At 48.7% G+C, this 24219-nt stretch overlaps 1 protein-coding gene across 4 annotated transcripts in view; it reads right to left on the bottom strand.

The window, feature by feature from the left end:
• Positions 1-18609, bottom strand: part of H6PD (hexose-6-phosphate dehydrogenase/glucose 1-dehydrogenase) — a gene marked incomplete at its 5' end in the record, with an annotated part of 34069 nt that extends 15460 nt beyond the window's left edge. The window contains 3 exons of one of the 4 annotated variants that reach the window (XM_082612307.1): positions 174-291; positions 1443-2079; positions 18485-18609. In XM_082612307.1, the coding sequence (XP_082468433.1) occupies positions 174-291; positions 1443-2079; positions 18485-18489 (760 nt within the window). Of the gene's footprint in view, positions 1-173; positions 292-1442; positions 2091-4154; positions 4491-6723; positions 6847-18484 lie in introns of those variants that run through there. The other 3 variants (XM_082612304.1, XM_082612306.1, XM_082612305.1) reach the window with 3 other exon arrangements.
• Between the last annotated feature and the right edge of the window lie 5610 nt (positions 18610-24219).

Here is a 24219-nt window from a genome sequence, read left to right as displayed (position 1 = left end):
CCGAGGTGTAGCATGACCCAGAGCTGGGCACACAGCAGGCCCTGGAGGGAGACCACACACCGGCAAAAGCTCCCCTCTGAGCAGCACTGGCCAAGGCGCGGGGGCCTGGCAGACCCTCCAGTCCTGCGGGCCGACGCCTCACAACAGACGCGGGGCGGCGACCACTCACACACCTTCTGCGTCCACGGTCTCCTTCATGATTATCTCCACCCGCTCCACGTGGTGCCGGTTCCAGAGGCCGTCCAGGGCCTTGCGGTTCTGGTCTCGGAAAGGCAGGATCTGGGCCACCACCTGCCAGGGAAGGAGACTGTGGTGCTGTGGCTCCTTTCAGGACGAAGAGGGAATCCTGACCCAAGGAAGGGCCCCCAGCCTCTCTGCCCCCTTCTCAGAAGAGATGCTCTCGGGAGCAGCGGTCCCTGGACACCAGGGCTTCACAGCCCAGTAAGGACTCCAGAAGCCTCTCAGTCACCTATACAGGGTTACCAGCTTTTTAGTTTGCAAGGAAAGAAAATATTTAAGGATTCTCTATCTTCTATTATCATCAATTTTTAATAAAAGAGATATTTTAACACTAAAAATGGAGCAAGAAAAGCTTCAAATTGAATACCATCCAGTTTTGGGGTTTTTTTTTTCTAATTTCTCCCATAAACAAGTGAAAAAACCTACCAGGATGGGCAAGTGGCCTGAGGACCTGTCTTTGGAATACTGCAACTCCAAATAGGGCTGGACGGAAGGCGATGCCTTTGCCCCAGATGACTATGTGGTGCCCACCCTGTGGCCCTGGGCCCACGTCCTGGTCGGCACCAGAGAACACAGGTGCTCGTGTATTCTCTGCTGCGGTTTCCGGGAAGAGGTGTCCCGAAGGGGCCCTGAAGGTATGTTCAGAGAGAACTGGCCAGCTGACTAGCATCACCCAGGAGGCCAGCCCCTCACTCCACCACAGGGCCTGGATGAGAAGCATGGACTTAGGGTCCCTATTACATTTTAAGATCTCGTTACCAGCCTTCTGGTTCAAAACAGAACTCAGGAAGAAAAAGGTACTGAGAAAGAGCCGGTGGGTGCGGAGTAAGGAGGTTAATTCTAATTCCCGCAGCATGCCCAGCTGGAAGCCAGGTCCAGACCCCAGAGTCTCAGGGCCCCCTCTGCAGAGAATGCAGGGCAACGCGGAGACATCAGAGCCCGAACCCTGGCTGGGAAACAAAGAGGACAGGATACACTAAAGAACAGGTGGCTGGACACGTGGACGGGGGCTGAGCAGTCCTGCCCTTGCCACTCACCGCCTTCCCTCCGGCCTCTTACCTCCTGCCCACAGTCAAGATGGCCATGGGAGCCCAGATTTCACGATGCCTTCAGGACCAATTCCGCCATCGGTGTGGCCCTGTGGACGGGGTCTACCTCCACCAGCTCCCTCCACCCCAGCAGGCTCCTAGCTGCAGGCTCACCTGCTTGCCCAGGTAATGGTCCACCCGGTACATCTCCTCCTCTTGGAAAAAGCTCCCAAGTTCTGTGGCCAGCTGCTGGGCCGAGCGGTGGTCATGGCCAAAGGGTTTCTCAAGGACAACGCGCAGCCAGGCACCTGGGCCTGGGCGGCAGCTGCTGTTGATGCTGCGGGCAATCTCTGCATAGGCGAAGGGTGGCACCGAGAAGTAGAAAATCCTGCCGGTCTCCTGGAGGCCTTCGTGCTGGACCCGGGCCTCTATGTCCTTGCTCAGGGCCAGATAGTCCTCAGGCGTCTTCAGGCGGCGGTACTCGCTCAGCTGCTGGAACTGAGCCTTCAGTTCAGCACAGCGACCGGGAGCTGTGTCCCTGGGGCAGGAGAGGGACTCCAGGACCTTGGCTATGACCTCCTGGCCCTGCTTGGTGCTCGTCAGAGCAGTCCCGTGGAAGCGAAAACTGTGGCCCTTCCCTGCCTCCTCCAGGTACAGCTGGAACAGCCCCTGCCATAGGTATTTTCTGGCCAGGTCCCCGGTGGCTCCCAGCAGGATTACGGAGACGTGTCCCTGGAGCTCCTGGGCCTGCAGGCAGCCCAGCAGGGCCATGCACACGGCCGCCGTGAGCATATTCCAAGCGCCTGCGTGCCTGGGGCACATGGGGAAGACAGACAAGGAACAAGGAAGGATCAGACACGGCTCAGGCAGCTGCGATGCAGGAGGGAAACACACTTCTAGGTTATCAAACGCTTCCTGCCTGGCAAGAAACAGCCACCTGGTTCTCAGGAAAATGTTACAGTCCCGCAGCTTCCCTCTCCCTCCTCAGCAGCTCGGCTTCTCTGCCTCAGTGGGTCAGGAGCCTGATCCATACACAAGGATGATGCCACTTGCTAGAGGTGGGCCATTCTGCTGCAGGAGCAGGGCAAGGCAGCACCAGCCCCCAGGGAGGTCCCAGTGCAGCCATGTGCTTGGAGCTGTCCACTCTACAACCAAGGCCAGTCTCGCCCACAAGCACGGGGGGCCAGGACCATCGGAGCAGCAGGCCTTGGTCTTGGATGATGGCTGGAACTTTGGAGGGAGACATCACTGCCCCCTCACTTCTTCCTCTGCTCTTCCCTTGTCTACTGGGCTCCAAGCACAAAATGATCACCATTCACCGCTACAGCACAGTGATCAAAAGCACGGACTCTGGAACCAACTGGCTGAGTTTGAATCCCAGCTCAATCCTTACTCTGAACAATTATTTAACCTCTTGGGACTTCCCTGGAGGTCCAGTGGGTAAGACTCCATGCTCCCAATGCAGGGGGCCTGGGTTTGATCCCCGGTCAGGGAACTAGATCCCGCATGCATGCCACAACTAAAAGATCCTGTGTGCCGCAACTAAGACCCGGTGCAGCCAAAATAAATAAATAAATAAACAAACAAACAAACATTTTCAAAAACAATTATTTAACCTCTCTGTACCTCAGTTTCCTCATCAGAAATGGGGGTATTAGTGGTACCTACACCATAGGGCTGTTAAAAGGATAAAATGAGTTAACATTGAAAATGTGTTTAGGACGTGCCTATCTCCTATAATGCACTATATAAGTGTAGCTATCATTATGGAATATTGCTAATAGCAGCAAATACTGAACGCCAGCATGTGCCCAACACGGAGCTAAGCACTTCTGTGCATTGGCTCTCACTGAATCCAGACAAGAGCCCTGAAAAGAACCAGTGGAGGGGGTACTATCATAGCCCCCCCCACCTCATTTTGCAGACAGACAAGCTGAGGCTCAGGCAGGTGAAGGTCCCGTGGTGGGAAAGCGGGGAGCCGGGCAGGCACCAGGCTCCTTGGCTCCAGAGCTGACGGGCAGCAATTACACACTGCAGCCTCGCCAAGGTTAGCCTAACTTCTTGGCTAGTTCTCAGCCTCAAATGTGAAGCAGCTGACGCGCAGGAAAGGCGAGAGGCCTTGGACCTGTCACAAATGCACCAGAGGGTTTAATTTCTCTGGGCTTCTGCTCTGACCAAGGCTGAAGGGCTTGATACGCTCAATTCCTACCCCATGGCTCTCCCATTCTCCCGTTTCCTGCCAAGGCCAATGCTTTGAAGGAAAGGCAGAGGAAGCGGGAGGAAAGCAACACGGGTTCTCAGACATAGGTGGGGGGACCGGGGCCCAGCCTGGGGTGTGGGAAGACTGAAGAAGGAACAATAATCATTACTATACAGCACTTATTATATGGCAAGTATTCTACCGATAAAGGATTAACAAAATCCCCAACCATGAGGCCACAGTCTCGTTATACAGATAGGGACGATGAGGTTTAAAGAAACAGCAGGACTTCTGAAAAGGCCCTGCAGACCTTCCCGCATCCCTTTACCGTCCCCTATATCAAGGGACCAGACCTGCCCCGGACTCTAACATCGACCCCCTCCTCTCACTTTGCCCTTTGCCTCTTTCCCACCTCTCTTGAGATCCATCTCCAAGATGGCCCTGGTTAGTGGCCAAACCAAGATGAGGTTCCGGCAACAGTGTCTGAACCAGAATCTATAGGACACCAGACATTCCCATCATTGGAGCTTTAACTGAAGGACCAAGGGACCACATGAGCAGCCCCCCAGCTTCCTCTTCCACGGTCCCTTTATCTGCACTCACGCCCCAATCCACAGATGGCCTGGAGGACCAGTCCACTTTCTCCTGCTTTCCTGTCCTTGGCCCTTCAAGCATTTCTTTCTCACCTGGCAACCGCCCCTGTCTGGAGGGAAGGAAAAGCTGCAAGGTCAGTGCAGGAAAGAGGCAGCGAGAAATCCGAAGCCCAGAGAACAGCCTGGAGAAGGAGAAGCGGCCAGCTGGCAGCCGCGTCTCAGAGCTCCTGCCCGGGTACTGGTAGCCAGAGGTCTGGACGTGCCTGGATGGGCAGGCGAGGGAGACCCCAGGGCCAGCACATCTACCCCACCCCCAGAAAACTGCAGAAAGCCGAGACGCTTGGCCACTTGGCCTGAGCCGACCCCTGGGCCTCTATTTAACCCTGTTCTGACTCTGAAGTCTGCTGCGGTCTTCCCTGCCCAGCCCTTTCCGGGCTCCCAGTTCTCAGGTTAGCCACCCTTATCTCTTGCTTACGTTCCCCGGCCTCCTTTAAACAAACACAGATCAGAAATATCAGTTACTGCAACATGGTTGCTTACTCTGTGGTTGCTAAACAACCAGAGAACAAGTCAGGGGGTGTGGCTCTGTGTGTTTGGTTTTCTTATCACCATGTTTTTTAACCTTAACAGTGTTTCTCAAACTTATATGTGCTTATGAATCTCTTGCGGAGCTTTTTAAAATACAGATTCTGATGCAGAGGATTCGGGGATGGGGCCTAAGGTGCTAAAAGCTGGTCCAAAAAGCCCACTGCAAGAAGAAGGACTCTGGGGCACTGAGTGGTGAAGCCCAGAGCCAGGGCTATTGTCAGAGGAGCATCTGACGAGCTGGAGGGTTTTCAACCTGCCTCCTACTCCCTTCACCAAGGCAATGAACCGCTGATCCAGCAGGCCCAGGGCAGGTGCAAACACGGGTATTTCAAAGCCGCCTCGGGTGGCTGAGACTTGCCCATCCCCCTGCAAAACCTGGTTGCTAACGACCTCAAGCCTAATACCTGACTCAAGCCTAATACCTGACGTTTACCAAGCAGTCAGCGTGTGCCAGACGATGACGTAAATGCACCATCTCAACCTTCCCTCAAAACGCTGTTGGGAAGGAGCTCTGCAAGGATGCCCATTTTACGGATGAGGAAACGGTAGGTGAAGTCAACTGTTCAGTCCCAGAGCCTGAGGCCCCAGTCACTGTGTTAAACAGCTCCCTTAGTCGAGTGGAGGAAGGTGGCCTTTGGGTAAGAGGATGGGCTCAAGGCCACCTCTGAGCTGTGTGACCCAATTAAGTCACCTAGTCAGTCCTCACCTTACAAGTGGGCTAATACCCCCAGACTAATGGAGGCTTGCAAAGATGAGCTGAGATGGTAAAAGCCTTGCCATTTCCTCCTCTCGGGGTCTACAGAGCCCAGCCCTGCAGACAGCACAGGACACACCCCAGCATCTGCTGGTCCTTACACCCTGAGAGGAGGAAGACGGGTGCACAGGTGTCCTCCCTGCTGCCCCGACAGAGAATAAACAGGCTCAGAGAAGCCCAATTACGTCAAGGTCGAGGTCAGGGTCCCCGCCCTGGAGCAGAGGGGAGGTAACAGGGAACCAGACGACTCTACACTCACCTGTGGCCTAAACTGCTCTTGGGCTGCGAGGCTCTATTTTTTTTTTTTTTTTTTTTTTTGCGGTACGCGGGCCTCTCACTGTTGCGGCCTCTCCCGTTGCAGAGCACAGGCTCCGGACGCGCAGGCTCAGCGGCCATGGCTCACGGGCCCAGCCGCTCCACAGCATGTGGAATCTTCCCGGACCGGGGCACGACCCCATGTCCCCTGCATCGGCAGGCGGACTCTCAACCACTGCGCCACCAGGGAAGCCCTAGGCTCTGCTTTTGAAGGATTTTCTGAAGCACTTCCTCCTGCCTCCTTGTCTATTGTGAGAGGAACAGGCTGTGAAATACAACTCCCACTAAGATTACATACTTGAACTTAGCCAAGAAACACGGAAGTGGCATTCCAATGGCTGATCCTGCTATGCGTCGCTTCTATTTTTAATTAATAAATAAGAAAACTATTAGTGCAAAGTTTGAGCTGCTCCAGGACAGGAGGACAGTGTATTAGACTGTGGATGGGAACACATGATGATCCTTCCCCAGTAGAATCTAAACACCACGTAACCTTGAACATGCATGTACCCTGGTAGGCCTCAGTTTCCCCATCTGTGAAGAGACGGAGCTAAAGGACCTCTACAGCACTTTCCTGCCCCTAAACTCTGTTTTCCAAGGAAAGGAGATAACATCTCTATTATCAGGGAGACGGCCACAGCCTTTCTGTAAGGGCAGTTTAGTGCTTGCAGCCTTAGGCCAACGCAGCAGGGCCGGGAAATACAGGACTGAAATAGGAAGCACAGAGCTGATAACTGAATGTCACCCAGAAGTTAAGGCCAAACTCCTCGGAGCTATAACTTCAGTGTGTGGAGGTTGCGATTTCATTTATGACAATTATTATTCAAGATACTTGCCAGAAACACACTACGCTACCAAGTGCGGTGCCGCGGAGGCATCCTCTGGGGGTGACAAGGCTCATCCCAGAGTCGGGACTGAGCGGGCCCACGTCCAGAGTCCAGGGCACCTCGCGCTGCCCCCAGCTCCAGGGTGAGGGGCTCCTACCAGGCATCCTGGGAGACTCACCTTGTAAAGTGCGGCTCTGCTAACATCCCCAAAGCTGCGAGCACTGACGTGGCCAGCCAGAGGGTATGGACCAGAAGCGGGGTTCCCGTCTGTTCTGCCCAAAGTGAAAGAGGCAGATGTGGGGTGCACCCAGGACCAGTCGTGGCACAGCACCGGCCTGAGCGGGTGCTCCAGTGGCAGAGCCGTTTCTGGGAAACCACAGGACAAAGCACCTCTGATCCTCTGGTCCCAGCAGACAAGTGGCAGGAGAAGGGAGCTGGGAGGTGAACGCCAATGGCTGCTGCCGCTCTGACCCCTTTCCCAATGCCACGTCCATACCTTTGACCTCTACCTTCTGTTTGCCCAGCAGGAGGAAGGGGAACTTCCTTCAAATCACAGCTCAGGAGCTTGGAATGTTTAAAAGAATGCATGGGAGTAAAACAAGAGTTCAAAGTGAAGGTGGGGGCTTCCCTGGTGGCGCAGTGGTTGAGAGTCCGCCTGCCGATGCAGGGGACATGGGTTTGTGCCCTGGTCCGGGAAGATCCCACATGCCGCGGAGCGGCTGGGCCCGTGAGCCATGGCCGCTGAGCCTGAGTGTCCGGAGCCTGTGCTCCGCAATGGGAGAGGCCACAGCAGTGAGAGGCCCGCGTACCGGGGGAAAAAAAAAAAAAAAAAAGGTGAAGGTGACTTTTAGCTAAAGTACAAGGGGAAGTGCCCAGTCCCTTCTACACTCGCCAACTCCAATGTTTCCTGCACTCTCTCCTTTGCGTCCTGGGTCCTCCATACATCCCCAAGCAGATGCCAGCTGGACCCTTCACGATGAACTGTGACCTGCACACGTCCCCCTCAAGGCTGGACAGGGGGCAGAATCCATAAGATCAGCTCTGAGGCTTTTTCCTCCCTAATCTCAGAGAATCCTTATTCCCATCACCTCGTTAGGTATCAATCCTGGGTCCCTGTGACCCAAGTGGTGTGCTGGAGCCACCGCATACCTGCACACAAGATGCCATTGCTAAATCTTCGGGCATTTGTCAAGTCAGTTGTTAAACACAGGCATTATTAAAAACCGAACCACACAAATTTATAACCAAATAAGTTATATTAAAAACAAAGGGATTAGGGGAATTCTCTGGTGGTCCAGTGGTTAGGACTCCAAGCTTTCACTGCCAAGGGCCCGGGTTCAATCCCTGGTCAGGGAACTAAGATCCCGCAAGCCAGTGTGGCTCAGCCAAAGAAAAAAATAAATAAACAAAACTCTTAATTAAAACAAAAACAAAACAGAAAAAGGTATTAAATACTCAAAACTCAACACTCCCTAATTGATTTACTTCATTTTACTATTATCTATGCTCTTGACATTATTTAACCTATTGTGTCCGTAAGATGAAGATAGATACTCTGTAACGGTGTGCTTGAGGCTGGCCAGGGTGGGAACATTTACACAGCAGGTGTCTGTCGGCAAATGCCATCAACTTGCCTCCCCACCACCAACCGCCACCCTTTCAGAGGTTGTTAAACATTCACCAGCACACAAATGCCCATACACCAAGTGGTTATTTCCAGTCTGGACTTTCGCCCCCTAAACTCCCTTCTCGTACAATCAACTACTACTCTGACACCAACAGCTGGGTGCCCACAAGACTTAACCGCGTCCAAAGCTGAACTGCCTTATCCCCCAAATGCTCCAAATGCAGATCTTCCCCACCCCTGGCAAATGGCACTTCAAACCTTCCAGGTGTCAGGCCAGAAACCTTGGGGTCATCCAATCTGTCAGCAAGTCCTATAGTTTCTGCGACCAACACTTATCTAGCATACAACTACTTCCCACCATTCTCACCTCCTTCCACCTCCACACTCTGGTCCCAGCCACCATCACCTCTGTCTGGACCACTGTAGGAACCAGCTCACTGGCCTCCCGTTTCTATCTTCGCCCGAACCCAGCAGAGTGATCTGTTTATAGCATCAGTCAGATCATGTCATTCTTCTGTTGGGTGGCCTGCGGGGTCTACACATTCTGCCTCCCATCTACTACCTCTTTGATCTTTTCTCCTATTCTCTGCCCCTCTCTGGGCTCCAGCCACCCATCCTCCTGCCTCAGGGCCTTTGTACTTGCTGTTCCCACTGCCTGGCCTACTTTTCCCTGCAGATGTCCACGTGGCCCACTCCCTCACTAACTGCAATTCTTTGCTGAAATGTCACCTTCTCAGTGAGGCTTTCTCAGCCGACTCTGAGTAAAATCGTAACCCTCCAACCCTCATCTCATCCCCTGCTTTATTTCTCCCCGTAGTACATATCTGTATGTGATAAGTATATTTATTTTGTTTATTGTCTGTCACTCCTCCGCTCAAAAACGTAAGTGCCAATGAGGACAGGGGTTTTTGTGTTTTGTTCACTGTCCACCTCCAGGGCCTGGCACACAGAAGGTACACTATAAATATTTGCTGAATGAACAAAAGAATTCCCATTGCCCAAGACCACCATCACCTGTGTACGAGCACCTGCGTGTGAATGATGGCACAAAGGAATACATCTGTAATGGTGACTTCAAGCACTGTGACACAGCACACAATAGCAGCAGCTCACTACCTGAAATGATACTATGAACAATAAAAGAGAATATAGAGTATTTAACTAAATGCCAAATACTGGGCTAAGAGCTTCACAGGCACCATGCCATTTAATTCTTGCCACAGCTCATGAGATAGGTACTATTATTGTCCCCATTTTTAGAATGAGTAGAGAGAAAACTAAGGTGCAGAGAGATAAAATAACTTACTGAAGGTCAGGCAGCTCAGAGGTGAGAGGATTTGAATACAGGCAGCCTGGTTCCAGCACTTACTTCCCACCTACCTGTAAAACGTGTGACTACAACCCCAAATAGCAAATTTAAAACACTGTTTTCGGGGCGTTCCTGGTGGGGCAGTGGTTGAAAATCCACCTGCCAATGCAGGGGACACGGGTTCGAGCCCTGGTCTGGGAAGAGCCCACGTGCCACGGAGCAACTAAGCGCATGCACCACAACTACAGAGTCTGCGCTCTAGAGCCCTTGAGCCACAACTACTGAATGCCACACGCCACAACTACTGAAACCCATGAGCCTAGAGCCCGTGCTCTGCAACAAGAGAAGCCACCGCAATGAGAAGCCCGTGTACCGCAACGAAGAGTAGCCCCCGCTCGCCGCAACTAGAGAAAGCCCGTGTGCAGCAATGAATGCCCAATGCAGCCAAAAATAAATAAATAAATTACAAAAAAAAACCCCAAACCCCCCACTGTTTTAGTGTGGACACTGATTCTGCTCCCCTCCAAGACTGGAATGACAGTGGTCTAAACACTCACGTAAGTGACCCAAGCTGGTCGGCAGCTCTGCTTCCCTGCTGTGAATGGCCGTGGCCTCCCATGTCCACTCCAGCAGTGATTCACTCACCTTTGTTCTGACATCATGAAAACACTGTAAGCCTGAGTTGCTTTCTTTAAACCTGGAAGGCCCTTTGCCGGGGAAGGGCTCGTTTCTGGACTCCTTAGCCACTTAGTAGCTGTGTGAGCTTACACACGTTATTTAACCTCTCCCAACCTCGTCCACAGAGTGGGGAAACAAGTCGATGAGAAGCACAGAAGGAGACAATCCATATAAAGCACTTGGCACGATGCTCGGCACGCTGTAAGCGCCCGAGAAATGTTAGCCTCTGTCACTATTAAACCAAGAACATCATGAGCAAAGCGACTTCTCTCGCTTGTCTCTTGGAGCTGCTGCAGAACCAGTTAACTTCCCACAACAGAAAAACATGCCAAGGAACAGCACATCGACAACTTTGTGACCTTCCAGTCATACTGATGATAAATCAAAGGGATATAATGCTGAGATGGTTAAAAAAAAGTCCCCACCCCAGCCCATGAGGGGTTTATAATCTGGCCCAAAGAATACATGAGTAGAGTAAACCTCTAACTCTGCAGCCCTGGGCCTTTCACTTAACTACTGAGGGCCTTTTCTCCAGCTGGAAAATGGGGATCTTCCACCTCATTTTAATGTCTGGAGGAAAACCCTCCGTATCGTGACAGTGAAAATACTTTGAGAGGTAATGGTGGTAGACAGAGAGCCACCCAGCTCCCAGCTCAGGGCAACAAAAAGCAAAACCAGACATCCTGCTCTGTCCATGGGTTCGGGCCTGGCAGAGTCCATGGTGAAATTTGGCAACACACAATGACATTTTGCCTCGTTCCACCAATAAAGTGAGAAGTGGGTAGGCCACAGATGACCAAAGGTGCCTCCTGGTTCCCCTTTGCCCACAGACTTGACTGTTTCCCTTTTAAATAGCCTAAAACCATCTGACAATAAGAGTCACTTAGTAAATTCTAGTCCTTGGATAAAAATAACTTTGAATGTTTGCCTGGAGTGGTTATTTGCTGAGCAGTCATGTACCTCAAAGTAACACGTACACAAAATACTGCCTAAAAATGAGCTCTGTGCATGCCAAACACTGAGCCTTTTTATCTCAGGTGCTCCTAAAACTTGCCAAAAGATTAGCCTCATAAGCTGATCACTGTAGAAAATGTACAACATAATTTAAAATACACCCAGCCTGCTGGATGCTGGTGGGGGACCTCGACGCCCAAGGAGACAGGAGGAACCCCCAAACGAACCGGTAGGACGTGGGGGGACTGAGCGGGGAGGAGAAGTGGAGGCCGGAAGGCGCCCCTGAGGGGTGGCTGAGAGGGGGGAGGGGTCCCCACGCCTGGAGGGACCCTTGGGGGCTCGGATCAGGGGGGAGTATGCCCAGCATTTCCTCTGCCCAATCGGCTGGGGAAGCCTGCCCAGTTATTGGGCTGGGTCCTACGCCCGCCCTCAGAGGCCCCCTCAGGGCCCCGTTTGTCCTGGGGGCGTAGGAGGGAGGCCGGGGGAGAACAGGAAAGGCAGGCTGGAGGGGGGGAGCGGGAGCGGGAGAGGAGCAGAGAGTGTTGGCCCTGCCCACTGGACCCTGGGAAGCTTTCTGGGCTCCCAGGTGGGGTTCCCGTGCCCCCTGAGACCAGAGGCGGGAGGCACACCTGGGTCCCTTCTGTTCCACTGAGCCTAAGCCCCACCCGCCACACCTCCTGGGGCCTTTTCCAGCCCTGTGGTCCTAAGCAGAGGCCCCGCCCCGTTTAAGCCCTGCCCTCCACAGCCAAGGTCTTTTCCACCTTTTTTTTTTTTTCCTCCTCATTTTTACTATTGCAGTTCTGTTTTACCTTCCGGTTGCTGTTTCATCTACATTTTTATTTTTATATTCTTTCTAACATATCTGTTCATTTCCTAGTCTAATTTTTTTACTTTGTTATTGTTCTCTCTTTTTTTTGCCACCCCACACGGTGTGCCGGACCTTGGTTCACGAGCCGGGTGTTGGGCCAAAGCTCCTGAGATGGGAGCTCCAAATATGAACCACTGGACAAACAGAGAACCTCAGACCCTAGGGAATATTCATCAGAGTGAGGTCTCCTGGAGGTCCTCATCTCAGCACCAAGACAAGCTCTACACAACAGCCTACAAGCTCCAGTGTTGGAAGCCTCAGGCCAAACAACCAGTATGACAGGAACACAACACAATCCAACTCATAAAAAAAAAAAAAAAAGAGATGGCAAAAAAAATATGTCACAGATGAAGGAGCAAGGTAAAATCCTACAAGATCAAATAAATGAAAAGGAAATAGGCAATCTACCTAAAAAAGAATTCAGAGTAATGATAGTAAAGATGATCCAGAATCTCAGAAATAGAATGGAGGCATGGATTGAGAAAATACAAGAAATGCTTAACAAAGATCTAGAAGAACTAAAGAACAAACAAACAGAGATGAACAACACAATAACTGAAATGAAAAATACCCTAGAAGGAATCCATAACAGAATAACGGAGGGAGAAGAACAAATAAGTGAGCTGGAAGACAAAATGGCAGAAATAAATGCTGAGGAGCAGAATAAAGAAAAAGGAATGAAAAGAATTGAAGACAATCTCAGAGACCTCTGGGACAACATTAAACACACCAACAATCGAATTATAGGGGTCCCAGAAGAAGAAGAGAAAAAGAAAGGGTCTGAGAAAATACTTGAAGAGATTATAATGGAAAAGTTCCCTAACATGGGAAAGGAAATAGTCACCCAAGTCCAGGAAGCACAGAGAGTCCCATACAGGATAATCCCTAGGAGAAACACACCAAGACACATATTAATCAAACTAACAAAAATTAACTTCAAAGAAAAAATATTAAAAGCAGCAAGGGAAAAACACAAAATAACATACAAAGGAATCCCATAAGGTTATCGGCTGATTTTTCAGTGGAAACTCTGCAGGCCAGAAGGGAGTGGCAGGATATACTTAAAGTGATGAAAGAGAAAAACCTACAACCAAGATTACTCTACCCAGCAAGGATCTCATTCAGATTCAACGGAGAAATCAAAAGCTTTTCAGATAAGCAAAAGCTCAGAGAATTCAGCACCACCAAACCAGCCTTACAACAAACGCTAAAGGAACTTCTCTAGGTGGGAAACATAAGAGAAGAAAAAGACCCACAAAAACAATCCAAAAACAATTAAGAAAATGGTAATAGGAACATACGTATCAATAATAACCTTGAATGTAAATGGATTAAATGCCCCAATCAAAAGATACAGACTGGCTGAATAGATACAAAAACAAGACCTATATATATGCTGTCTACAAGAGACCAACTTCAGACCTAGGGAAACATACAGACTGAAAGTGAAGGGGGGGGGTGGAAAAAGATATTCCATGCAAATGGAAATCAAAAGAAAGCTGGAGTAGCAATACTCATATCAAATTAAATAGACTTTAAAATACTGTTACAATAGATAAGGAAGGACACTACATAATGATCAAGGGATCAATCCAAAAGGAAGATATTAACAATTATAAATGTTTATGCACCCAACATAGGAGCACCTCAATACTTAAGGCAAATGCTAACAACCATGAAAGGGGAAATCGACAGTAACACAGTAACAGTAGGGGACTTTCACACCCCACTTACACAAATGGACAGATCATCCAAACAGAAAATAAATAAGGAAACACAAGCTTTAAATGACACAATACACCAGACAGGTTTAATTGATATTTATAAAACATTCCACCCGAAAGTGGCAGAATACACTTTCTTCTCAAGTGCACATGGAACATTCTTCAGGATAGATCACATCTTGGGTCACAAATCAAGCCTCGGAAAATTTAAGAAAATTGAAATCATATCAAGCATCTTTTCTCACCACAACGCTATGAGATTGGAAATGAATTACAGGAAAAAGACTGAAAAAAAAAAATACATGGAGACTAAACAGTGCACTACTAAATAACCAAGAGATCACTGAAGAAATCGAAGAAGAAATTAAAAAAATACATAGAAACAAATGACAACGAAAACACGACAACCCAAAACTTATGGGACGCAGCAAAAACAATTCTAAGAGAGAAGTTTATAGCAATTCAATCTCACCTCAAGAAACAAGAAAAATCTCAAATAAACAACCCAACCCTACACCTAAAGCAATTAGAGAAAGAAGAACAAAGAAAACCCGAAGTCAATAGAAGGAAAGAAGTCATAAAGATCAGAACAGAAATAAATGAAATACAAATGAAGAAAACAATAGCAAAGATCAATAAAACTAAAAGCTGGTTCTTTGAGAAGATAAACAAAATTGATAAACCCTTAGCCAGCTTCATTAAGAAAAAAAGGGAGAGGAGGCAAATCAATAAAATTAGAAATGAAAAAGGAGAAATCACAACTGACACTGAAGAAATACAAAGGACTATAAGAGACTACTACAAACAAGTATATGCCAGTAAAATGCCCAACCACGAAGAAATGGACAAATTCTTGGAAAGGCACAATTTTCCAAGACTGAACCAGGAAGAATTAGAAAATATAAACAGGCCTATCACAAGTAATGAAATTGAAACTGCAACTAAAAATCTTCCAACAAACAAAAGTCCAGGACCAGATGGCTTCACAGGCGAATTCTACCAAACATTTAGAGAAGAGCTAACACTGATCCTTCTCAAACTCTTCCAAAAAATTGCAGAGGGAGGAACACTCCCTAATTCATTCTACAAAGCCACCATCTCCCTGATACCAAAACCAGAAGAAGATATCACAAAAAAAGAAAATTATACACCAATATTACTGATAAACATAGATGCAAAAATTCTGAACAAAATACTAGCAAACAGAATCCAACAACATATTAAAAGGATCATACACCATGATCAAGTGGTATTTATCCCAGGGATGCAAGGATTCTTCAACATACACAAATCAATCAGTGTGATAAAACACATTAACAAATCAATGATCATCTCAATATATGTAGAAAAAGCTTTTGGCAAAACTCAACACCCATTTATGATAAAAACTCTCCAGAAAATAGGCATAGAGGGAAACTACCTCCACATAATAAAGGCCATATATGACAAACCAACAGCAAACATCATATTTAATGGTGAAAAACTGAAAGCATTTCCACATGATCAGGAACAAGACAAGGATTCCACTCTTGCCACTCTTATTCAACATAGTTTTGGAAGACCTAGCCATGGCAATCAGAGAAGAAAAAGAAATAAAAGGAATAGAAACTGGAAAAGAAGTAAAACTGTCACTGTTTGCAGATGACATGATACTATACATAGAAAATCCTACAGATGCCACCAGAAAACTACTAGAACTAATCAATGAATTTGGTAAGGTTGCAGGATACAAAATTAATGCACAGAAATCTCTGACATTCCTACACACTAACAACGAAGAATCAGAAAGAGAAATTAAGGAAACAATCCCATTTACCATCACAACAGAAAGAATAAAATACCTAGGAATAAACCTATCTAAGAAGGTGAAAGATGTGCACTCAGAAAACTATAAAACACTGATGAAAGAAATCAAAGATGACATAAACAGATAGAGAAATATACCATATTCTTGGATTGGAAGATTCAATATTGTGAAAATGACTATACTACCCAAGCAATCTACAGATTCAATGCAATCCCTATCAAACTACCAATGGCATTCTTTACAGAATTAGAACAAAAAAGTTTACAATTCATATGGAAACACAAAAGTCCCCAAATAGCCAAAGCAATCTTGAGAAAGAAAAACAGAGAGGGAGGAATCAGGCTCCCTGACTTCATACTATACTACAAAGCTACAGTAATCAAAACAGTATGGTACTGGCACAAAAACAGAAATATAGATCAATGGTACAAGATAGAAAGCCCAGAGATAGACCCACGCACATATGGTCACCTAATTTACAACAAAAGAGGCACGAACATACAACGGAGAAAAGACAGCCTCTTCAATAAGTGGTGCTGGGAAAACTGGACAGCTACATATAAAAGAATGAAATTAGAACACTACCTAACACTATACACAAAAATAAACTCCAAATGGATTAAAGACCTAAATGTAAGACCAGACACTAAAAAACTCTTAGAAGAAGACTTCCCTGGTGGCACAGTGGTTAAGAATCTGCCTGCCAGGAGACACGGGTTCGAGCCCTGGTCCGGGAAGATCCCACATGCCGAGGAGCAACTAAGCCCTTGTGCCACAACTACTGAGCCTGTGTGCTAGAGCCCATGTGCCACAACTACTGAAGCCGTCACACCTAGAGCCTGTGCTTGGCAACAAGAGAAGCTACCGTAATGTCAAGCCCACACACTGCAACAAAGAGCAGTCCCCACTCGCCACGACTAGAGAAAGCCCATGCACAGCAGCGAAGACCCAATGCAGCCAAAAATAAATAAATAAATAAATATATTAAAAAAAAAAAAAAACTCTTATAGGAAAACATAGGAAAAACACTCTTTGACATAAACCACAGCAAGATCTTTTTTGGCCCACCTCCTAGAGTAATGAAAATAAAAACAAAAATAAACAAATGGGACCTAATTAAACTTAAAAGATTTTGCACAGCAAAGGAAACCATAAATAAGACGAAAAGACAACCCTCAGAATGGGAGAAAATATTTGCAAATGAAACAACAGACAAAGAATTACTCTCCAAAATAAACAAACAGCTCATGGAGCTCAATATAAAAAAAACAGTCCAATTTAAAAATGGGCGGGGCTTCCCTGGTGGCGCAGTGGTTGAGAGTCCGCCTGCCGATGCAGGGGACATGGGTTCGTGCCCTGGTCCGGGAAGATCCCACATGCCGTGGAGCGGCTGGGCCAGTGAGCCACGGCCGCTGAGCCTGCGCGTCCGGAGCCTGTGCTCTGCAACGGGAGGGGTCACAACGGTGAGAGGCCCGCGTACCGGTTAAAAAAAAAAAAGGGCGGAAGACATTTCACCAAAGAAGACATACAGATGGTCAAGAGGCACATGAAAAGATGCTCAACGTCACTAATTATTAGAGAAATGCAAATCAAAACTACAATGAGGTATGACCTCACGTCGGTCAGAATGGCCATTATCAAAAAATCTAGAAACAATAAATGCTGGAGAGGGTGTGGAGAAAAGGGAACCCTCTTTTACTGTTGGTGGGAATGTAAATTGATACAGCCACTATGGAGAACAGTATGGAGGTTCCTTAGAAAACTAAAAATAGAACTACCATATGACCCAGCAATCCCACTACTGGGCATATACCCAGAGAAAACCATAATTCAAAAAGACACATGCACCCCAACGTTAACTGCAGCTCTATTTACAATAGCCAGGACATGGAAGCAACCTAAATGTCCACTGACAGATGAATGGATAAAGAAGATGTGGCACATATATACAATGGAATATCACTCAGCCATAAAAAAGGAACGAAATTGAGTTATTTGTGGTGAGGTGGATGGACCTGGAGTCTGTCACACAGAGTGAAGTAAGGCAGAAAGGGAAAAACAAATACCGTATGCTAACGCATATATATGGAATCTAAAAAAACAAAAAGGTACTGATGAACCTAGTGGCAGGGCAGGAATAAAGACGTAGACATAGAGAGTGGACTTGAGGACACGGGGTTGGTGGGGGGAAGCTGAAGTGAAGTGAGAGTGGCATTGACACATATACGCTACCAAATGTAAAATAGATGGCTAGTGGGAAGCAGCAGCATAGACAGGAAGATGAGCTTTGTGCTCTGCGAGGACCTAGAGGGGTGGGATAGGGAGGGTGGGAGGGAGGCTCAAGAGGGAGGGGATATGGGGATATATGTATACATATGGCTGATTCACTTTGTTGTACAGCAGAAACTGCAGAAACTAACACAGTATTGTGAAGCAGTTACACTCCAATAAAGATCTATAAAAATAAAAAATACATGGAAAAAAATTCACCTGCAAAACCATTCACTGGATGGATGTGTTTGAAATGCTGATCGAAAACTGAGCGCTAATGCCAAAGATTAAGCAGATTCCGGGGTGGGGGAGTGGGGAAGCCGCAAGTTCCTCCTCTCACTGAACTGAACTGCAGAAAGCCTGGGAAAGGGGACGCCGCCGGCCCCTCGGGACCAGCCTCGACTGCGCCTGGCTGCCTCCTGCCCACCCGCCACCAAACACAACTGCCGCGTCAGGGGATCTACGGAGGCGGAAGCGAATAATAATTTATTTCGCGGAAGGAAGGCGGGGAAGGGAATTCGGGCGGGTGGGTTGTGGCGGGGGTAACTCTTCCCAACTGAACGCCCAAGGATTTCACCGCCACAAGAGGCCGGCCTCCCGGGCCTGCGGGTTCGGCTGGGCGCGAGCACGCGGTCGCCCTCCGGCTGTAAATAATTCCTGCGGCCAAAGGAGCCGGAGAGAAAGCGGGGGATGCAGCTTACTTCATCTCGCCCGTCAGAGCCGGCCGCTTCTCCGGGAAACGTCGGGGGCTGCGCGCCGAGCTCTGGCCAGGAAGGGGCCCCACGCATCCTCTTCCGCCCGCCGGGCCCACCCTAACAGGGGCGCGTCACGCGGCCCCGCGCCTGACGCGCGCTCGGGTTTCGCCAGCGACGCCGGGGGCGGCGAACGGGGAGGGCGCGAGACCCTTCCTGGCCCAACCCGAGACTCTTCACTGTCCGCGAGGGCGGTGCATCCGCGGGACCTGGGCCTCAGACCCCTGCAGCCTTGGGGCGCGCGCGCGTGCAGAAGAGCCCCCCGGGTCAGGGACGCGCACGCGCAGTGGGACCAGGCGAGGGGCGCGCGCAGTGGGGCCGAACCAGGGGCAGGCGGCGGAGGCGCAGGCGAGACCACGCCCCCTAGCTCTGGTCGCTGGGGGTACGGGTCGGGGGCGGGGCCCTTCCAGGGGCGGGGCCCTCCCCACATGATTCCTTGGTTCCCGTGGATGGGCTGGACTTAAGAACGAAGTGAGCTGGACCGTTCTCTGTCGCCTTGGGTTCTCTTGTGCATCGTAGAGGCCGCCTTCTGGGCCACACGAGGGCCGAGGGAAGTGGTTGTGTCGAGGAGCCGGGTTGCCCACGATCTGGCACAAGCTGTGGGACCTGGAACAGGTCACTTGACCTCGCTTTTCTCCATCTATGGAACGAGCGGCTCGGTGCATCCCATTTTTAATATCCAGAAGTAGTGATTTAGGGGTGGGAGAGCAGGCTATGGGCGGTGTCTCCACCAGACAGCTTCAGCTCTCTGCCTACACTCGTGTGACCTTGAAGACACTAGCCTGTGATAAGTGCCCAGGAAGTGGTAGCTTGCACCTGTGTGACTTTATTAGCAAGATCGAGGATGGGAAGAAGGCCTTCTCTGCGGGGTGATGGTGAGGTTATAAAGAGGTGACAGGGTGAGCTCCCTCTCTGAGCGCTCAGTGGGTGGTATGCCGGTCCTCTGCCCCCACTCGTCACCATTATCACGCAGTACCTGACTCTCACCTTCATGCCCACTTTCCTCCCAGCCCTACAGCGTGGTCAGCGCCCCCTGTGGGGCCGCAGCCATCAGAGAAGCTGCTGCTCCTTCCTGCTTCTCAGCAGACCCTGGGTGACCTTGAGTTAAATAAGGCAGGGCTGCTGCTACATTGACCAGCCAGACCACCCAGGACCACCTCCTGGATGGTCTCATCCCTACCCCTGAGCATCTTAGCTCTTTCCCTTCTTCAGACCCACCTTCCTCCCGTCCCAGAGACAGGAGAATGCCTGGTCACCTGTGCTGCAGAGCGCTTGACCACCCAACAGAGGGCATTCTGACCAGAGAAAGAAAACTTTTAGCAGCATTTGATTCCATGAAGGTTCCATTAGAGGTAGGAATGTCAGGAACTAGCAGAAGGAACTTGGCAGTGGCCAGCAGGCCTAAGTAGGGCCAACAGGCGTGATTACCACACAGGATATTAAGCAAGAGGGTTCCAGGAAGGCTGGGGAGCCAAGGGGGGCTGGACTCCACTGTCATCAAAGCCAGGGGCCATCTGGGGGCCTGCACGGAGCTGCTGGGCCTCAGCAAGGATTTGGCCGTACTGGGTGGGACCTGAGGGGAGAGTCAAGGAGCCAGGTCCCTGCCCGGCTGCCTCCATAGCTGGAAGTGGGTGGGAGGGTCTACGGCAGCGGTCAGCCAAACCATGCTGGACGATGCCAGGACTCGGCCAAGAGCCCGTCCCATGTTTGTAACACTGGGTGCACTGTGCACTCGCATAGCATGTAAACTGGGGCCAAAGGAGGCACAGGTGGGAGAAGGCAGTGCTCAGAGGCTGATATGAGCGGTGGGGACGTTTCCCAGATCCCTGTACAGCCAACGTCCGTTACCTCGAGGGCACCTTTCAAAACATCCCAAAGCCAAGTCAGCAGTAACCAGCTTATTAAGAACATGCCTGTGTCCACTTAGGTGTCAGTGGCGTGGGGACTGGGGAGTGACATGAAATGAGCCTAGGGTGTCACAGCTGTTCTCGCTGCCAGTACTTCCATGCCCACACATAGTTCAGATGTTTTCATTTCTCTACCTTCCTCCCTCACTCTTAGTCCTTATCTCAGGCTCCTCAGCTCTGTACCTTCTAGTCTGATCTGGACCATTACTTTGCTTTCTTTCCATCATGAAAACCATTTGGTTTCATCCAGGTATGAGAGCATTGCCCCCTAAAACCAAAAATCTCAAAGCTTGTCCATGGGGCTTTATGATGCGCTTTAGCACCTTTGCATACCTAAAGCTTTTCTCAATTCTTTGCTAACAGCAGCTACAAGGCCACATCACAAGGTACTCCACATCACAAGGTACTCCACATCCCATGGGACCAGGTATACCCAAAACCCTCTGAAGGAAGCCGGAAGAAAGGAGTGATGCCCTGTGGTGGTGATGGAGGGTGTCCCATGACCTGAACCGTATCTGCAAGGAGCGCCCTGGAGCTCTGTTTGAAGCTGACTTTTTTTGTCTTCCTAAACTGTGGGGTAGGCAGAAGTCAGGGTTAATTCAGCCTGCTTCCCAGATGTGGAAAGTGAGACCTGGAGAGATGAATGACTCACAAGAGAGGGCAGTGGAGTTAGAAATAAAATCGTGTTGCTTCTATTTTGGGGGCAGCAGTCACTAAGTCAGTTCTACTCTTTCCCCCTGCTCTTTGTACAGGGTGGGGAGGACAGAACAGGTGTCATGGATTTTCAACCACCAGGACATCTTTTCATCCCCAGGCATGAGAAAGCCCAGCTCTCTCTCTCTCTCTCTCTCTTTCTCTCTCTCTCTCTCTCTTTTAAGATTAGCTTCATAAAGTCTACATAAAGTAGCTACATATTGGTTTCCTATTGTGGCCATAACAGTTGACTACCATTTAGTGGCTCAAACAAAGCAAATATATTATCTTACAGCCCTTTAGGTCAGAAGTCTGATGTGGGTCTCACCGGACTAAAACCAAGGGGTGGCAGGGCTGCTGTGTTCCTCTCAAGGGGAGCCCTTTTCTTGCTCATCTGGGTGCTGGCAGAATTCAGATCCTTGTGGGTTTAGGACTGAGATCCCTCTTCCCTTGCTGGCTATCAGCTGAGGGCCATTCCCAGCTTCTAGAGGCTAGCACATTCGCTGGCTTGTGGCCTCCTTCCTCAATCTTCATAGCCAGCAACGGCAGGTCATGTGCTTTGTATCTCTCGTCATTATTTTCAGGTTCATCTCTCTGATGCACCTGGGAAGGGACCTCTGCTTTTAAGGACTCATGATTAGACTGGGCACACTTGTGCAAACCAGGATCATCTCCCCATCTCAGAGTCCATGTGTTTAATCACAGCTACAAAGTCCCTTTTGCCATATAAGGTGACATACTCACAGGTTCCAGACATTAGGGCCTGGACATCTTTAGGGAGTCATTATTCTGCCTACCACAAGTTATAAATTTCCACACTCTCAAACTCTCTTGATTGTCCAGGATCTTTATCACATGATTTTTTTTTTTTTGGTTATAGCTTTACTGAGATATAATTCACATAATACACAATTCATCTATTTAAAGTGTACAATTCATTGTTTTTTAATATAGCCACAGACTTGTGCAACCATCACCACAATCAATTAAAAACATTTTAATTGGGCTTCCCTGGTGGCACAGTGGTTGAGAGTCCGCCTGCCGATGCAGGGGACACGGGTTCGTGCCCCTGTCTGGGAAGATCCCACATGCCGTGGAGCAGCTGGGCCCGTGAGCCATGGCCGCTGAGCCTGCGCATTCGGAGCCTGTGCTCCGCAACAGGAGAGGACACAACAGTGAGAGGCCCCTGTACCACAAAAATAAAAGAAAAAAACATTTTAATCACCCCAACAAGAAACCATGTACCTATTAGCACTTGCTCCCTATTTTCCCTGAACACTCCCAGTCCTAGGGAACCACTAATCTACTTTCTGTCTCTGTGGATTTGCCTATGTTGTATGTTTCATACAATGAAATTTCATAAATGAAATCCTATAATATGTGGCCTTTTGTGTATATATAGTATGTTAGGTAGACACATATATATAATATGTGTCTACATAATGTTTTCAAGGTTCATCCATGTTGTAGTATGTATCAGTGCTTCATTCCTTTTTATTGCTAAATAGCATTTGATTGTACAGATATACCACATTTTGTTTATCCATTCATCAGTTCATGGACATTTGGGTTATTTTCACTTTTGAGCTATGATGAATAATGCTGCTATGAACATATACCTGTTTTTATGTGGACACAATGTTTTCGTTCTCTTGGGTATATACCTAGGAGTGGAATTGCTGGGTCATATGGTAACTCTGTGTTTAACGTTTTGAGCAACTGCCAGATTATTTTCCACAGTGGCTGCACCAGTCTGCATTCCCACCAACAATGGATGATCCTGTTTCTCACATCCTCGTCAACACTTGTTATTATCTGACTTTTTGATTCTAGCCATCCTTGTGGGTGTGAAGTGGATCTGACTGTGTTTTTTTGATTTGCGTTTTCCTGATGGCTCATGGCATTGAGCATCTTTTCAGGTGCTTATTGGCTGACTGTATATCTTCTCTGGAGAAATATCTAGTCAGATTATTTGCCCATTTTTCAAGTGAGTTATCTTTTTATTATTGAGTTGTTAGAATTCTTTATAAATTCTAGATACAGGCCCCTTACCAGATTTGCAAAAATTTTCTCTCATTCTGTGGGTTGTTTTTTTACTTTCTTGATGGTGTCTTTTGTAGCATAAGAATTTTTTATTCTGATGTCCAGTTTATCTATTTTTTCTTTTGTTGCTTGTGCCTTTGGAATCATATCTAAGAAGGCTTTGCCTAATCCAATATCATGAAAATTTATGCTTGCATTTTCTTCTAAGAGTTTGTTTTAGCTCATACGTTTAGGCTTTTGATTCATTTTTGGTTAATTTTTGTGTATGATGTGAGAGGTAGGAGGTCCAACTATATTCTTTTTTAAAATTTATTAATTAATTTATTTATTTTTGGCTCCATTGGGTCCTCGTTGCTGCACACAGGCTTTCTCCTGTTGGGGCGAGGAGGGGCTACACTTCATTGTGGTGCACGGGCTTCTCATTGGGGTGGCTTGTCTTTGTTGCAGAGCATGGGCTCTAGGCACACGGGCTTCAGTAGTTGTGGCTTACGGGCTCTAGAACTCAGGCCCAGCAGTTGTGGCGCACGGGCTTAGTTGCTCCGCGGCATGTGGGATCTTCCCGTACCAGGGCTCAGACCCGTGTCCCCTGCATTGGCAGGTGAATTCCCAACCACTGCGCCACCAGGGAAGTCCTCCAACTTTATTCTTTTGCATGTGACTATCCAGTTGTCCCAGAATGCTTTGTTGAACTGTCTCATAATGTGCCCCAAACACATATGCTTGGATTTCTATGCAACACTGACATGGCCAAAGTCCCTCCCTGGTCCAGTAAGACAGACCCCAGCAGACCAATGCCTGGCAAGCAGCAGATCCTCAAAAAGTGTTTGTCAGATGAATGCCCCCAAGTTCAGGGGTTGGAGTCCCCTTCACTCTGCACATGACTCCGGAAATGTTTCCTCCAAGCGACCACTTGGCCACAGTCTAAAGAGGTGACTTGGTACCCTTGAGTAAAGGGGGCAAACAAGCAGTGCTCCTACTGCCTGAACCAGATCTCAGGGAAGAAAATCCCCAATTTTGTTCTGAGGCTGCCAGGGAACAGGG

Source organism: Mesoplodon mirus (genome assembly GCF_964341445.2).
Source record: "Mesoplodon mirus genome assembly, chromosome: 3".
Classification (NCBI taxonomy): Eukaryota; Metazoa; Chordata; class Mammalia; order Artiodactyla; family Ziphiidae; genus Mesoplodon; species Mesoplodon mirus.
Note: the sequence above shows the minus strand (reverse complement) of the source record. Positions and strands in the feature narration are given on the sequence as shown.